Consider the following 16,310-nt stretch of genomic DNA (forward strand, 5'->3'; position numbering starts at 1 on the left):
ATCGTCCCCAAAAACCCTGATCGTGTAGAGTCTAATGTTTCAGCTGTCTGAAGCTATGAATATAAAATCCAAGGAGACGTCAATCCACAACTATAGCAAAAAAGGTGTGTTTTGGGGAATAAAATGACCATGTATTGTAAGACGTTTTGGGTGAAAAAAAACAACCATGCATATTAAGGCTATTTTGGGGGAAAAAATTACCATGAATAACAAGGCGTTTTGTCTTTTTTTTAGAAAAAAAAACTCCACCATGTATAGTAAGGCTTTTTTTTTTTTTTAAATGACCATGTATAGTAAGGCGTTTAAAAAAAACAAAAACAAACAACAACAAAAAAAAAAACACCATGTAAGGCTTTTTTGGGGGGGAAATAAATGACCATGTACCTTAAGGCATGACATGACAAAGACTTGAAACTTTTTTTTATTGGAAAGTGTTGAAGAACACGTACCAGCCACAATAAATTATGCAGAGAAGAACACATAATGAAGTTGGAGGTGAATATGACCTGCAACAATGAAGCGAAGCTTATCCGCTTTTTTAGACCTGCAATCGGCAAACCATGATTGAATGTATCAGGCCCAGATCACATTTCCTGCAAGTTGGAATTCATACGCGGTACACCGGACCTGTCTTTTTTTTCCTTTTAGATTAAATTGACATTGATATCAGTGGCCGTGGGATCGAGTCCTTGCGTGAAACAGGAATAAAAATGCTATCTGTATAATTGGTTATAATTGTGTAGCCACAAATGTGTAAATCGCTGGAGGTGTCATGGCTTCAAAAATAAGAATTCACTGTTCTCTATGTATCTTGGTTTTATGATTAAGTTGAAACAGTAACTCTGAAACATACAACTTAGATAAGACGTGTGAGGGAATAATAATAACCGCACAATTACATGACAAGTTTGTCTGCATGTGCTTGTGATCATTTTTAAGACGGATGACTTGTTTTGAACAGAACACGGGGGCCACATAAAATGACATGGGGGGTTGCGTCTGGCCCACGGGCCTTGAGTTTGAGAACCGTGCTTGAAGGTATTTGTAGGTTCATGCAAAAAAAATCATTCTGATGACGTCTGCGTAAAGTTATACAAGGATGCATTCATACCAAATCGCTTGAAAGATTTACCAGCACTGATAGTTACACATTAAGCATCTAGAGTTTAAAATCGCATTTGTTTGTCACCCGCCTTTTCAAATAAATCTCAGGCGGGGATTTGTAAATACTGTATACAAATGAAGAGCGTTCTACTTACAAGGGCGAAAGAGGTCACGCAAGGATCTTTGAACGCAAATTGTAAACGTCACATTGACATGTAGTGAAACATGAGCAGCGATGAACAAGTACACTTGAGTCTGTAACATGCCAGGGGGAAAAATAAATACACCCGAGTTGGCGACAAGCTGGTGATGATGCATTCTACATTTGTACACGGCAACTCCTAAACGATTAATTGAAAAATTCTTCATATGAACGAGTGTAAAGACGCGCTGTCTTGACCCATGACTGCTACACTTTCAACACTTTGCGTCATTTTAGAAAGGCAAAATAAAGAAAAAACCTTGAAAGGAAATAGTCCCACTGTAAACACAAAACAAGGCAATTTAAGTTTGAACTGTTGACGTCAGTGGCAGGAAAAAGCGCGATGGACAATTGTTTTTTTTTTGGAATGGCGTAGCTGTTAAAGGAAGCAAATCATTTGGATTCATCACGAGGCACAACTCCATCTTGAGAAAAAGGCTTAAATGGTCACAATGTCTTCATGAATGTCCTTCCAAACAAAAAGGTACGTGTGCTATAAAAACAGCATAATCGATTAACGTGCAATAATCACTTATTCAGGCGACGACACAACACATACTTCATCATACTTAACAAATTGTCTCAAAAACGTCATAGAAACCGGTGGATTTCTCTCCATGCAACAATTCAGCAGTAACTTAACAGCAGTGACGTGAATTCACATAAACTACTCACAAAACGTTGGGGATATTGGCCTTTGGGGTGAAATTTCAGAAAATTCACAACACACGATTCAAACGTTTACATGGTGCGTTTTAGGTTCACCCTGGAATTTCACCCTAAAGCCGAATATCTCAAGACGGCTGACTATGCGGAGGGATTTGTGCGGCTTAGCGTTTCGCCAGATTTCATTTCTCCTGCAGCAAAGCGGGGATGTTGATGTTCCATCCGATGGCCTGCCGGTCGAAGCCGCAGGTGAACAGGTTGCACGTTTGGTTCTCCTCGTTCCACGCCGTGCAACACACCATGCGCCTGTGGCCCTGCGTTGACAAACGGCGGTTGTTTTGCTTGCATTCGAATAACGCTCGCTGACTCCAAATTGCCGTACCCTTCTTACCATTCGGTTGCTGCGAGGCAGTCGGGCCAACCTCACCCCGCTCATGTCAAACAGCCGCACTTGTCGATTGTCGTGCGGCAGGGCGATGATCCTCTGGTTGGCAGAGACGCTTATCCTGCAATATCGAAATAAAATCTTTGTGGCTGTTCCTTTTTTTTTTTTTTTTTTTTTCATACACATGCATGTACATGGTAGCAAAAATGCAACTATCACTAGCACTAGTCATTGACACCACCCCCAAAAAAGGTTTGTAATTGCAGATGACACAAGTTGGCAGCAAAGCCCTACTTATGTCTAAACGAACCTCCTCAACTCACTTCAGTATACGCCCATGACACCAAGATCCCGCTAAAGCAAAAAAATCGATCTTTTGACCTTAGCACAAAACAGTGAACATGTGAAATACTAAACTTCAGATATGCAATAAGCATTTACTGTGTAATAAATTTGAGAAATAAAAATACAAAAAAATAAAATAAAATTCCTCAATAATTTAATTCATTGCTTTGGACCTGTATAATTTCAAATCCTCTCACATTATTGACCATTTTAAAAATGGAAAAGTTGTATAGATTTATAAACTTTTTTTTTTGGCTAGTCATCAAGATGCACTTCCAAATATATGAGACTAAACATGCACTATTAATGTGAAAAGTCATTAGTCAAGTGGCTACCATTCTTAGGGGCAATGGTCATGTTCTAATGTTTTCAAAAGGTCCAATAACAAACACCTTTCACTTCAATTGACCTACCTGTTGACAGCAGAGTCCGTACGGATGGTTGCTATTGGCGACCTCATGTTCTTCAGATCCCACACCTTAACTGTACGGTCATCACTCCCTGACACCACATTGTCCCCCACTGTGAACACTGCCGATGTCACCGTGCTACAGGGGAAAAAAAATTAAATAACACTGCCGTTACATGACTTATTTTCTGTTAAAAAAAAAAACATTGAAGTGAGTCACTATTTTGAAAAGCAATGTACTTTGGAACAAAGTTTCAGGACTATTTTTCCTTTTTATTTTATTTTTTTTCCAAACCACACATTCTCATTTCAACATATTCTCCAACTTGTGCTTAGATGATTTTGGTCCAACTTTTTAGCCATAATTCCAAAAGGTATTTTAGGCCCAAAACATAAAAAAAAACACTTTTCAATAGCTTTGGAATTTTGAAACACACACACACACGCGCACACACACACACGGCTAGTTTTTGCTGCAAGTTTAATTCAAACTGACATGAAATTAAGGGCTAATTATCAGGGACTAAACTCCTATAAGTGAGGCAGATGCTCAGAGCAACGGCTGTATCTCTGCAGGCGCCCTGTGACTTTGCAGCATCTAACCCAAGTGGGAACGTGTGAGGTGGGGAGGGAGAGAGGTGTCGGAGGTCTACTCGGCTGGGGGGGGGGGCTGAGGGGAGCATTGTCGGACAAGGTAATTTATTAAAAGGTTGATTAAGGTTAAAGCGTTTTTAGAAAGGCTGCGTGAGGAGGGCGGGGAAGTGTTCAGTGCTACTTAATAGCCTCTCTGCTGTGTCGCTGACAGCTAAGGTCAGATTTTTTTTTTTTTTTTGTAGCATTAAGCCAACTGCTGATGACAGCGAAAGATTAAAAAGCTGAAATGATAGCAGACGAGGCCGCGCGCGCACACGTGCGTGTGCAAACGTAAACACGCTTGAAAATCATTTCAATCATTGTCTATGAGAAGAGACAAATGTGACACGACATGAATGAATGAATTTGCGGCGCAAGTCCGCCGACTCCTCTTTTTGCTGCCGGCTTTCTAAGCTCATGCGCAGTTGTCATGATGTTGCAGTGATGGCAGGGTGTATGGCGCACTTTGAGCTGCTGTGCATTGTTGTCAGTAAGCATCAGCGCTAATTTCTGGAGAAGACAAGAAATGAGAAGCGGTGTTCCCTGGAGCTGGGAACGCGCTCGCATTTGTCAGCGTGCCACATGGAACAAATTAGCAGGAGAAATGGAAGCTTTCTTTTCGTGACGCTAATTGGTATGTGTGGGCAGTTAGGTTGGTATTGATCGTAATCTGACGTGTGCGTCTGGAGGACGGCATGTAATGGACCGCAAAATCATGGCCGTCAAAATGAAAGAAAACTGACATTTAAAAACACATTTGAAAGTGTGTAATCATGAATTGCAAAAATAACCACCTGCAATTTGAAAAAAAATCTGGAAAACATATACCGGTAATCGGGTGGTATTAGTTTTAGCAGAATGTGTGTACCATTCATCATATCAGAGCAAATTTTACAACCAATTGATGCAGAAATCCGAGTAATTCCCTTTTTTTTTTCTTTTTTTTTTTTTTTTGTGTAGTGGCAATTTTTATGTCTTAAAAAGCTGTGAATCTGCAGGGATAATATATTCACCATACACCAAGTTCCCCCAAAACAGATGCAGACACACACCTTTTCGAGAGCAGACAAGCTGCCGCCGTGAAGCCAAAATGAGTGACAGCAATTGAGTGCTCACAGTGGAAAAAGTACACAGAGTGGGGGATTAATGGGGAAGCAGACAGATAAATACTGTACACAAGACACAGAGAGATGCTGAGAGGCACTTAGTCATGAATGAGATGCAAGTGGAGGATTTGACTTAGCAAAGAAGCAGACACCAGAAAGAGAACAGAGCGCCACTCTGTGGCCCATATAAATACTGCGGAGACGCACAGCCTTTTAAGCACAAATGAACGTGCGTGGGTGTGTCAAAGACTGACTCTGTGTGTCCCTGGAAGACATTGACGGAGTGGATGGATGGATCTCTGAAGTCCCACAATCTGAAGGTGGTGTCCCTGGATGAGGTGACTACCAGCCGCTGAGTGGGGTGGGTGCAACAGTGGGTCAACTCCTGGTCATGGCCTGCACACACAGAGCAATCACTCAATCCAAACGGAATGTGCGTTTTAAAATTTTTTTGCTGCCATCATGTGGCATTTTGCGGAAATTACTCACCAGCAGATATGGATAGAAAATGCTCATATAATAAAGACTTGAAATATGAAGCCAAACCCTGCGTCTTTACCTGTGAGAGTGTGCACCAGTTCAGAGGTCTCCACCTCATAAAGGTTGGCAGCACGATCCCAAGAAGCCGTCACCACTTGTCGGCCGCCCACCAGCCAATCAGCTGCGATGACTACACCCTGGTGACTTTTCAGGGTTGTCGTAGCAACCCGGACAGTTGGCACCTCGCAAGGGCCTTCGCCGTCCACTTCGCCTTCTTCTCTGTCGGAAGAATCCTGGTCATCGTCACACGGTGCCTAATATTGCAAAAAAAAAAAAAAAAAAAAAAAAAAGTTCAGTCACGGAATGTCAAATTATTTCCGATTCCTTCAAAGTGAGCGGAATAAAGTGACTTACGCTGACCTCTGGTGGTGGCTGGGGGGCGGGTAGTTGCACCATGTAGCGCCAGATGTGAGCCGTCTGGTCCCCGGAGGCTGGAGCGAGCGACAAGGACACGTGAAAGAATCAGGAAATCAGGACAGCGTGCTCGAAAAAGCAATGAGGCAAAACAACATATTGACACCAATAGTCACGTTTTTACCTGTGAGGGCCATTTGCTCTGTGGGGTGGAACTTGATCGAGTTGACTGCGGAAGAGAGATCGATAGAAATGACTCACAGAAAACCAACAGACTTTTTGAAATACTTGCAAAGAAAGAATTATTTTTTGTAAACAATATTTCTTGATTTCGACTTTGGCATGCTTTGTTTACACACTAACTCCCGGAGCTCTAGATGCTTAATCTGCCTGGCTCCATTTGAAACGTCCGCCATCTTGTGGCAACTAGAAGCAAATCTAAACCTTTTTAGGAGGGCATCATTTCTCTAACCAACACAAATAGTGAGGGAACTCTGTATATTGAGGTTCTGATTACCTGATCCCGCATGGCCGCCATACTTTAGCAGACATTTCCCAGTCTCGATACTCCAAAGCAGGGCCGAGTGGTCTGTGAAGAAAGCGGGCCGTCGTGAACATTTTTTGCAAAACCAAGCGTGATAAAAGAACTATGAAAATCACACAAGAAGAGTTTACAACAAGGCAAAACAATGTAAGGTTATTTCTAATTAAATGTAGAAACTGCACTTGGAAAATAATTTTTGATTGTAGAATTGATATGACCTGTAGAACAAGTGGTTTAATGCACTGCAATTTGCAATGTGATGTACCTGCCGATGCAGTTCCAAGGACCACTGGCTGAGTTCTGGTCACACTGAGGTCCCAAATTCCGTCCTTATGGCCAACATACTCCTTTTGCAGGTGGCACAAAGCTCTGGACCCTGTAGTAGCTTTGAAGCTGGATACAATCTGAAGGCAAGCAAGAGACCAGTTATAATCTGTGACTAGATTCAATTTAAGAAAATTATTATTATTTTTTTTTAATTGTGGGGTTTTACCACTAATCCAGGGTTGTTATTATAATTGTCGGTGAAGCCCAAATATCCCACGCCTTACTTGACCTTGCCCTCGCCTTTTTACACAAACCTCTAGCGGTGTAAACATGCTGCATTTCAGCTCAAGTGACGACTCTGCCACACCAGATGGCGCTGTTTTTTCTTTCTTTCCTATGCGGTAAAGGAGTCAGCAGTGGTTTAATTAGTAACTTTCTTGGTGTGTGTTACTGTATCTCTATTTCATTAGACCACCAATAAGTATCAGCCTCGTAGCAGAGGTGAGGGACTGCAGTCACGTGACTTGCCTCGGGTCACCAGAGGTTTAACTCAACAGTGCAGCAGAAAAAAAAATCAAATAAAATAAATAAATAAATTAAAAAAAAATAATAATATCTCGGGCTGTGCCACACATGCTGCAGCAAGCAGATGACTGACCAAAGCAAAGAGTGTCCATCTTTGGGAGTGATTCCACCCAGAAAAGCATCTGGTTCGCTTGCGTCGGACTGTGTTAATGGATGCTCTCATTCTGTCAGGTGTGGTTAGGATCATAATGGAAGCTTATTTCTCCGCAGCTATTAGAACACTATCAATGGCGAGCGGCGGGACTAACAACCCATTTCATTCAAGGTCAACTTGCTCAAGCCGTGGTTTGGATACGCATTACTCGTCTTGCCATAACAATCACTGTAGGGCACTATTATTTTTACTTACGCTCTAGCTGTTATGAAATGCGCTATATAATTACAATTGTATTGTATTGTATTGTACATCATCCTCTTGGACAAACAAAAAAAAAAAAGAAATCACCCTCAAATCGATGAAAAATAACATGCAGCGGCACAAGGTGGTTGTAATGTTATGTAAAAGATTCCTGCTACTTGCTGCAGTTAAGTAAAATTGTCCCCAGCCACTACATGAGGAAATATAGGCTTTTATATGTCTGTCAATGCAGCTGTTGCTAAAAATAAATCGGGGAGACGAGATGCAGAGTCAAGGTCAGACTGCAGTTTAAAAAGAGAATCGGAGCATGTGATTAACAGTATACACGGGACATTACCCATGATTCTCCTCCTCATAACTCTCGAGTGGCCAAACTGAAATTGCACAGTCCGCCGAGTTTGCCAGTGAAAGCATACAATTGTTATATATAGCAAAGAAATGACAAAGAAGAAGAACTCTGGGGAGGTGTGAGTGTCTGAATGTTGGCAACTCTGGCAAATGAATTACACTTAAACACATGACATACCACATGACCTGAGAGGGTAGGACAAGATGCGTCTCCTTGTCCTCATTCGGAAACAAAGAGCCATTTGATGGTGACATCATGTAAGCCCTTTCAAATATTTACACAGGTAACACATTTATTAACTCAATCGCTGCCATTGACGTATTTATTTGTCTTTTCACAGTCCAGCCATTCAATCCCAGGAATTTATATATATATATATATATATATATTTTTTTTTTTCAAACATTAGGTTTAAAAGAGGGTCCGAAAATGTCTGGCAGTGAATGAGTTAACTGTATAAAAAGGCAAAGGAGTCCAGTACCTTACTAGTTGAGGCTTTGTAGGTCGTCTTCAGCTTCTGTGACAGTTGGCTGGTGCTGTGGCTGGCTGCCCGACAAAGACATAGTGAACGTTACAAATGGAAACAAACTGACAGCAGTTGACAAACTTGCTGGTTGGTTGGTTTCACCGCTGCTGTGGTGGATCGGTTAAATGTCAAGCTTCAAAGAATGATTTTGTGGCAGCAGAAAGTTGTCGTGAATGATGTTCGAACGCCACTACCGTACATTTGTGTTTCGTGACTATGGAACTTGAGCTCATGGATTAGGTCAACAGTAACAACATTTAAGATGCAAATATATATTTTAGTGATAGAGCGCTGGATGAGGCGCCACCGACAGATTGGACTCATGAATACAAACAAAAGTCGCAAAAAAGACTGAAGATGCTTTCAGGAACTTAAAAAAATCATAATATCATTCATGTTTACTTTCGGTGACTGTTTATGAGAGGTATGGGCTCGACGCACTGGAGGTGGGGATTGTCTTTTTTTCTTGTTGACGTCCAGATTAAATACTATATATTTGTACTCTTTATGATCTCATTCCCAGCAAACGTGTTTCGGAACCTAAGCAATCAAAATCTTCCAGTGAAGCCACATAATCTGCATTAGTGCGACCACACGAGCATAACAATAACATTAGTCCAACAAATCCCACAGGAAATACAAGACCTTTTGTTTTCAGGGCTCCCTTGGAGGGATCTCCTCCCTCAAGATTCTGCCCGTCGCCAGTCAGACGTTCATTCAGGGAATCAATTTCCCGTCGTACTGTAATGTTAGCACAGAGGCAAGGCTTTAGTAGACAAACACTGTACATTCCGGTTTAGACAATCAATACCTAAAGGTCAACAAAGTGTGCTCCAAAAATATTCTATAGGTTGACAAAATGGTTCTTGTCACTACGTTTTGAACTACTGTGTCTTGGTTACATTTTTCAAAGCACATCTCAAGATCTGGATAAAGTCATGTACTCACATTCATGGTTTTCGATGTAGAGATTTTCAAACTCTCGTTCAATCTGGCCAAATAGGTCGAGAAGATTGTTACGTAAAGAGTGGGGCAGCTTGGAGTCCTGTAAAGATATACAAAAACGTAGTAATCTTAAACAGATGGAATTGTTGTCCACTCAACATTCACCTTGTTCAAATGCATACGTTACAACAGCAGATTTTGTAAAAGCATTTTTTTTTTTTAAAATACAGTTGATATACTCACCGGCCATAATATTATGACTAGTGAGGGTAAAACCTATAAACAAGCAACTCAATACACAGAAACTAGCCAGTTAACCTACCTCCATTGTGAGACCACCAGTCCACACCAGACCAACACGCTAGCAAGCTAGCACGACAGCACGACAGCAAACGTCTGCATTTGACAGCTCAAATGAAGAGCTTGAGTCTTATTTCCTTTCTACAGCCAACTATTAAAAGGACCAGGGAACCAAATACTCCACTGTCACTCGTTCTTCTGGCACAAGTTCAAAACCAACAGTTTGTCACAGTGACGCTAGTCCCCTGACCATTTGTGTCAGCACCACACGCTTGCAGAAAAAGATCATTTCGAAAACAACAGCCAGCCATTATGTATACAAAGCTGCTTAGTTGTGCCGCTAAAAACCTGCAGCTTATTCAGGCTAATAAGTGCATTCGGCATGTTATTTATCAGTTTTAAAGTTAGGTGGATACTGTAGATGAGGCAAGAAACAAGAGTAGTTACTGGACTTAGTCAGCAGAAGACCATTCAGACATGGACAAGCGGCCTTTATTAAAACTTGATGAGATAACGGGTCAGTGCAAGTTGCAGGCTCCAGTTGACAGGCCAACCAGAAGAAAGTGAGGATTAAAGAACTTGCAACACAGATAACATCAGTTGATAAGAATGACATGATTTAGTATTGAATGCTTTTAAAGTGGAAGTCAACCCAAACATATTTTTTTCAAGAATATGTTCCCAATAGGCCCACTAGTTGAAACACGGTATTCTGATTAATTTTGCGTTTGTGGAATATAAATTAAGAAGCAAAATGCAATCGTTTTTAGCCATTGCTGGGCCAATCTGAGCCGTGATTGGTCGTTGTGAGCAGTTGTGATGTCATTTTCAGTCGACAGAAGACAAAATGGCTGCCCCCAGAGATGGCTAAAAACGAGTGGATTAACACTTTTTCTACGATCGCAATATTTATCAGAATGCCCTATTTCAACTAGTGGGCTTGCATAGAACACATTCTTGAAAAAAATTTGCGTTGACTTCCACTTTAAGGTAAGATATATTTGGGGGATAATACTGCGAGCATATTTTGCATATGAATATACGGATGTGTTCAGTTTTCCATCACTGTAAAGTTTGCCATTAAATCAAGTAATAGCGGAAACATGAGAACTCACGCAACCTTTCCTCACCTTATCATACAGATGATGGGAAAACATCTAGACTGAGCTCCAACATTAACAACCAGGATCTACGTAATCAAACAGAGAAGGCGTTCTAGTCTCGATAAGTAAATAACTGCCCACCTAATATTTATGAGCTTCCCTTTCTGGAGGTAATAAATCAAGGGTAGCAACTTCTAATGGAACCATCACTGGAGATGATTCACTAACTTGAACAGTGGTCTAAAAATGCAATGTTTGTAAAATAAGCACTGAACCTCAGGTCATTCGAATTTCAAATTTTCCTACTATATTATTAGACTAAAATCTAGACGACAACGGTGATGTTAAATCGAAATTAGGCCATGTGACATTTTGTAACATGGAAATAGTGGATTTGCAAGCGCAGTAAAATAGATAAATAAATAAATAAGCAATGCTGCTCAACCAGCCTGTACTGTACTTTCTTGACAGCAAACCAGCACTTAACCAAATGACATGTAGCAGAGCACAATTTTGGGTAAATGTTCTTTCCCAAAGTCCTGTGTATGTTGAGAAAACTCAGTAATGGCTTAAAAACTACATTTGCATAGCGCTCAAGTTGTCCTTCTCACCTGTCCCTCCAGCATGTCTCCTCTGTGGCTGACAGGTGGCCTCTCCTCCGTACTGTTCGTTCGCCGAATAGACAGGCTGTGAGCCTTGCGCTTTTGTTTAGGGCGAGCGGTTGAGGCAGAGCTGCCGCTGCTCCCACCCTCAACGGGCATCCCGCCTACTTTGCAGGACGGACCTGCCCCCTGCTTACCTCCTACCTGAAGAGCAGGCAAATGAAACCCGACAGGGTTGGATGGCTGATGGGAGGGCAGCGCTGGTCAGTAAGCACCATCTGCCTGCGGATCAAAAGCAAGTTCAAGTTCACAATAATGGCAAGGATATGAGCTGAAAAAGACAGACTAGTGAAAATATAACTATGTTAATACATATTACTCATTATTCATATACACAGTTTTACTCATATCTAAAGCGAAAGAATATGATGCTCAACAACCTTAAGTTGCATGCTCGGGGAAGTTGTTGGGAAGGCAAAACAAGGGGTTGAACATGTACTATTATTCTTGATACTGGGGGTATTGTGACAATAACTAATTGAGAATGTTTTTATAACTCAATCAGTTCACAATGTTAGCAAAGCAATGGGATGTTTTGATTGCAAAAAAGTCAAGCCAATGTTACCTAGCTTTTGGCTTAAAAACAACAACAAAAAAACCTTTAAAGTTACTATAAGAGAGAAACATTGTGTGCACAAGCTTATTTTTTTTTAAATCAAAAAAGTTAACAAAATTATTTAGTGACAATCTATTCAATGATTTTTTTTTTACTTTTGCACTTAAGTCAGACTGTACTTTTACTTGGACAGGAGTTGAATCACAAGTATCTGTAATTCTCCCTCAGTAAGGGTGTGAGAACTTTTGCCACCTCTAACAAAGGGGGAATGCTAAGGTTCCAAGACAATAACAAGAATTTCTGAAGGGACATAAACAAAACTAACAGGTTACATACAGGCGTGTCACATACAGAGACAATTGAAGAACTCACATTGTTTTTCAAAGACGTGCATTGCTTCACTGGGCTTATTTAAATACTATACAGGGAAAAGAAAACCTGTTCTTAGATCATGATTACGTTAAAACGTATAGCACAAAGTTTGAGTAAAAGTTGTATCAAAATAAATTCGTAATAACAAGTTTTTCTTAAATGACTAATGCTTAAAACTTAAAAATAACTGTACTTAGGCAGTGATTGTTAAGCGGTAGAAGGAACTTAATGTAGTAACGGGTAGAATACAGGAAATTAATAATAAAATACTCAGACGTATTTAAGAATGACAAGTTTTTAAGAAGACTAAACAAACAATATAAAGAGTATTTTAAGGTGGCTAAATGTTTTGAATTGTTGCTAGCGTTATAAGTAGTGAAAAGGCCAATATAAACACAAAAAGACAGGAAAATACAAGCCAAAAAAGCTCAATTCAATTAGCATATTGTTAAATCTGAAAAGCACTTAACAATCATCAATGTTAACGTTTTGTAAGCAGAATAGAAAGCAAAAGACAAAGACTCACCGCTGTTTCGGTTCACCTAGATGAGCGCACCTAACACGTTCTTTCAGATGTCATTGCCGATATTGTACAGTATCCCAAAAGCTCTCACTGCGGCGTGTAGCGTCATTCAGTTTACACTAATCACGTATAATATTCTGTAAATTATTCAAGTACAAAAACACTGTGTGGTAGTGGACGATAAATCACAACGATCAGAAAATTCTTTCAATTTTTTGACACATCACGGACTGTGCGGGTGCAACTACTTCCGTGTTACGCAGGTTGTGTTTTGTTCCGCATCCACCAATAAGCTGTCACGCCGATATTACAGCGACCAATAGAAAAACAGTGACGTGTGACGCATGTGCTAGTACTGGAGTAGTGGAGCGATTCATGTACGGCATTGCGCCTTAAATGTCGTCGTAAGCGAAGGCAAAAGGAAAAAATAGACGTGGCGGATTGCCTGTCCAACACAAGAGATAGTACAAAGTAAGTCTTTTTCCCTCCCCCTGTTTCTTTAACGTTTAGTGGAGCGCATGCAATACACACATAGCCTACTTGGGTTATCAGGCCAGGGTGGAGCCGGGCCACAACTCGTGCTGTGGTCCGATGGCGTGTGTGATGAGCTGTGTTGAGGGTAAAACCAGAGACGGATCATAGGAATGGACTGACTTCTCGCTGATGTCTGCTAGTCATGAAAATGTATTTAAAACATTTGACCAGAGGTCTTAAATTAAGGACTTATACTTTGTACTTAAATAGAAGTACTTGTAATAACTACTTGTGTAAATAAAAACAAACCTAAAAAAGTACAAACATGTATGTTAAAATTGTTGTGTATACACTATCGGCGTCTGAAATGTAAAGAAGTATGAATGATTGTTTCTTGTCAGGTATTCATCACCCTTTTATAAACATTCATAGTGCTTATAGTGACAAGAAATAGAAATCCAAACTGTAGTTATTAACTTGACCTCTCAAACGTATTTTGACAAAAGTAATGAGTGCAGCTCACTTTCAAGTAGGGAATAAAAGTCAAACACAATTAATGCACAAGTAAAGCACAGAGACCAATAGACAAGTAAAGCACCTATTGCCCAGAGAGAAAAATACATAAGTAATAAAGTAGAATTTTCTATATTTGTACTTTACTTCCCTACACTTACACTGTAGGTTAATAGCATTTTAACGCAAGCGCGAAACTGAATTCATGTGACGCGGGCCCAAAATTTTTATTCCATGTTTTAGCTGCACCCAACGTTGAAGTGCACGTGATTGGTTTTCAGCTTTGGTCACACGATGGTGCGGGCCTTGTGGGCGGTGCTACGGGCGGTGACTTCCCAGGGAGCAGCGGTGTTGAAAACAAACGTACATGCTGTCTACGCAGGCGCTCGTCAACCTTGGAGCGGAGCATTTCGCCAACCGGTAACTGCGTGCTTCCGAGCTTTATCCAGGTAAGGAAAGCTTTTGGGCTCTCAGGCCTGCATTATGTCGCTTTAAGTCACAACAAAGCTTGTATTGCAAACTGTGCCAAGCGAAGTCCTCACGTTAGAATGCGTGGCCGCATAAGACACAGAGTCCACATTCTTTGCTACATTCCTTTCATGAACGTGCACATGTCGCCTTATATTTGACATAACTAAAACTGAACTAGTGTACTTCCTAATGTTCGGGGCTAGTAGTTCGCACTGGTTACGTGCTCTTTTGTCCAACAATTAAAAACTAGTGTCACAATGTAAGTAAACCTCAATTTATCGCGGGTATGTTCCAGATCTCTCCACCATATTTGAAAATGCGCAATATAGCGAGTAACAACGATAACGAGTAAAGGAAACAGTATTCAAAAATATTTTGTGTTACCTTCCCACATGCTTTAAACAAGTTTAAGCTTAGTAAAACATCACTTTGAGGAAACAAAGAACAAGAGGTAAAGCATGCTTGCATCAAGGTATTAAGGTGTGCGTCACCTCCACTAAATGGATCTTTGTGTTTTCTGTAGTGACGTGCGGCGCCAGCAGTGTTCAGCCAGAATGCCTGAGATAACCACTGACCACCTGGATGAGAAGCAGGTGCAATTGCTGGCGGAGATGTGCATCCTCATCGACGAGAACGACCAACGGATTGGCGCCGACACTAAGAAAAACTGCCACCTAAACGCCAACATCGATAAAGGTGAATTTTCCCTACCTTTACACCCATCTTGCCTCTTTGAATGTATTTTTCACATTATTTTGTATCTGACAAATACATTTTATGGCCAGGTTTATTACACAGAGCGTTTAGCGTCTTCATTTTTAACAGTGAAGAGAAGCTGCTCTTACAACAGCGATCTGATGCCAAAATCACTTTTCCTGGTGAGTAGCACATCCACACAAGATTTGTTTTTGTAGTCCAGAGTGTAATACTCTGCCTGTGTTTCAGGCTGTTTCACAAACACATGCTGCAGTCACCCTTTACACACGGACAGTGAGCTGGAGGAAAAAGACGCCATCGGAGTGAGGAGAGCTGCGCAGAGGAGACTCAAAGCGGAACTGGGTATCCCCATAGAACAGGTAAAACCTGAGGGAAGGCGAGCTAGCATATGAAGGTATACTGTGATACATCTGATCTCCCTTCACTTTCGATGAGCAGGTGACTCCAGATGAAATGGCATATCTAACAAGGATCCATTATAAAGCCCAGTCAGATGGTGTTTGGGGAGAACATGAGATTGACTACATCCTCTTTATGCAGAAGGTAGCGCTGAGTCATGTGACTGCCACCAACATACTGTACAAAAAAATATTTGTCAGAACAGTGCATGTAATCGCTGACTCTCTATTTTTCAATGTCTCTGAAGGATGTGGAGTTGAGCCCAGACCCCAACGAAATTAAAAGCTACTGTTACGTGAACAAAGAAGAGCTACGGCAAATGCTGGAGAAGGCCAAGCGTAAAGAACTGGAAATCACTCCCTGGTTTCAACTAATTGCAGAGACCTTCCTCTTCAAATGGTGGGACAATTTGCAGAACCTAAAACAGTTCATGGATCACGGCAACATCCACCGCATGTAATCACTACTACCGCGGGTTGTATTGTATCTATTTAGACTTTTGGCTGTTCTGGTCTAGACAGAATCAGCCAGGAGCTTTTCATTGGTGCTCATATGTGCTTCACAAGAAGTGATCCTACAGAAAGTGAATGGTTGACTAGTCAATAGGTCGAGAAAGGCAAAGTAATGAATTCTAATAAGCTTCACAATGTAATAATTTGCCAAGTTATGGATAATAATGAGAATGTCCTATTTTTCTATGATAAATAAAATCATGGAGCCTGGTTACGTGTAATGAATTACTCTATAGTACAGTACATGCATTTTGGACTGAACCTTATACTGCATGTGAGTTTCTTTGTTGACTTTCATATTAAAGTGATGTGATATTTTATTTGGTCTGACTAATAAATACTAAATTGTCCTTTGGTGTGAATAGTTGTGCTATATGAACAGTATGCACA

The 16,310-nt window shown here is 40.8% G+C and overlaps 2 protein-coding genes across 5 annotated transcripts; one reads left to right on the forward strand and one right to left on the reverse strand.

Annotated features, from left to right (window-relative positions):
• Window positions 1–405: 405 nt before the first annotated feature.
• wdr37 (WD repeat domain 37) lies at window positions 406–13,489 on the reverse strand. 4 transcript variants are annotated; one of them, XM_086020806.1, is made up of 14 exons: window positions 13,375–13,489; window positions 11,333–11,605; window positions 9,322–9,418; window positions 9,019–9,114; window positions 8,329–8,393; window positions 6,554–6,692; window positions 6,262–6,333; window positions 5,929–5,973; window positions 5,745–5,821; window positions 5,410–5,644; window positions 5,105–5,246; window positions 3,116–3,250; window positions 2,364–2,478; window positions 406–2,286 (listed from the first exon to the last, which is right to left on the reverse strand). In XM_086020806.1, exons 2-14 carry the CDS (start codon window positions 11,480–11,482, stop codon window positions 2,155–2,157), a joined length of 1,500 nt encoding a protein of 499 aa, XP_085876932.1. In that variant the 5' UTR covers window positions 11,483–11,605; window positions 13,375–13,489; the 3' UTR covers window positions 406–2,154. The 4 variants fall into 4 exon arrangements, with proteins under 4 accessions (XP_085876932.1, XP_085876933.1, XP_085876934.1 ...); XM_086020807.1 differs by having other exon boundaries at window positions 13,366–13,472; XM_086020808.1 differs by having other exon boundaries at window positions 5,751–5,821; window positions 12,838–13,430.
• On the forward strand, window positions 13,164–16,270 carry idi1 (isopentenyl-diphosphate delta isomerase 1). Its single transcript, XM_086020809.1, has 7 exons — window positions 13,164–13,305; window positions 14,103–14,270; window positions 14,816–14,988; window positions 15,078–15,170; window positions 15,238–15,368; window positions 15,448–15,552; window positions 15,656–16,270. The coding sequence occupies exons 2-7, from the start codon at window positions 14,116–14,118 to the stop codon at window positions 15,866–15,868; spliced, it is 870 nt and encodes a 289-aa protein (XP_085876935.1). The 5' UTR covers window positions 13,164–13,305; window positions 14,103–14,115; the 3' UTR covers window positions 15,869–16,270.
• The last annotated feature ends 40 nt before the right edge of the window (window positions 16,271–16,310 follow it).

This window comes from Filicampus tigris, chromosome 21, assembly GCF_054856515.1.
Source record: "Filicampus tigris isolate MCC_2025a chromosome 21, RoL_Ftig_1.0, whole genome shotgun sequence".
Taxonomy (NCBI): Eukaryota; Metazoa; Chordata; class Actinopteri; order Syngnathiformes; family Syngnathidae; genus Filicampus; species Filicampus tigris.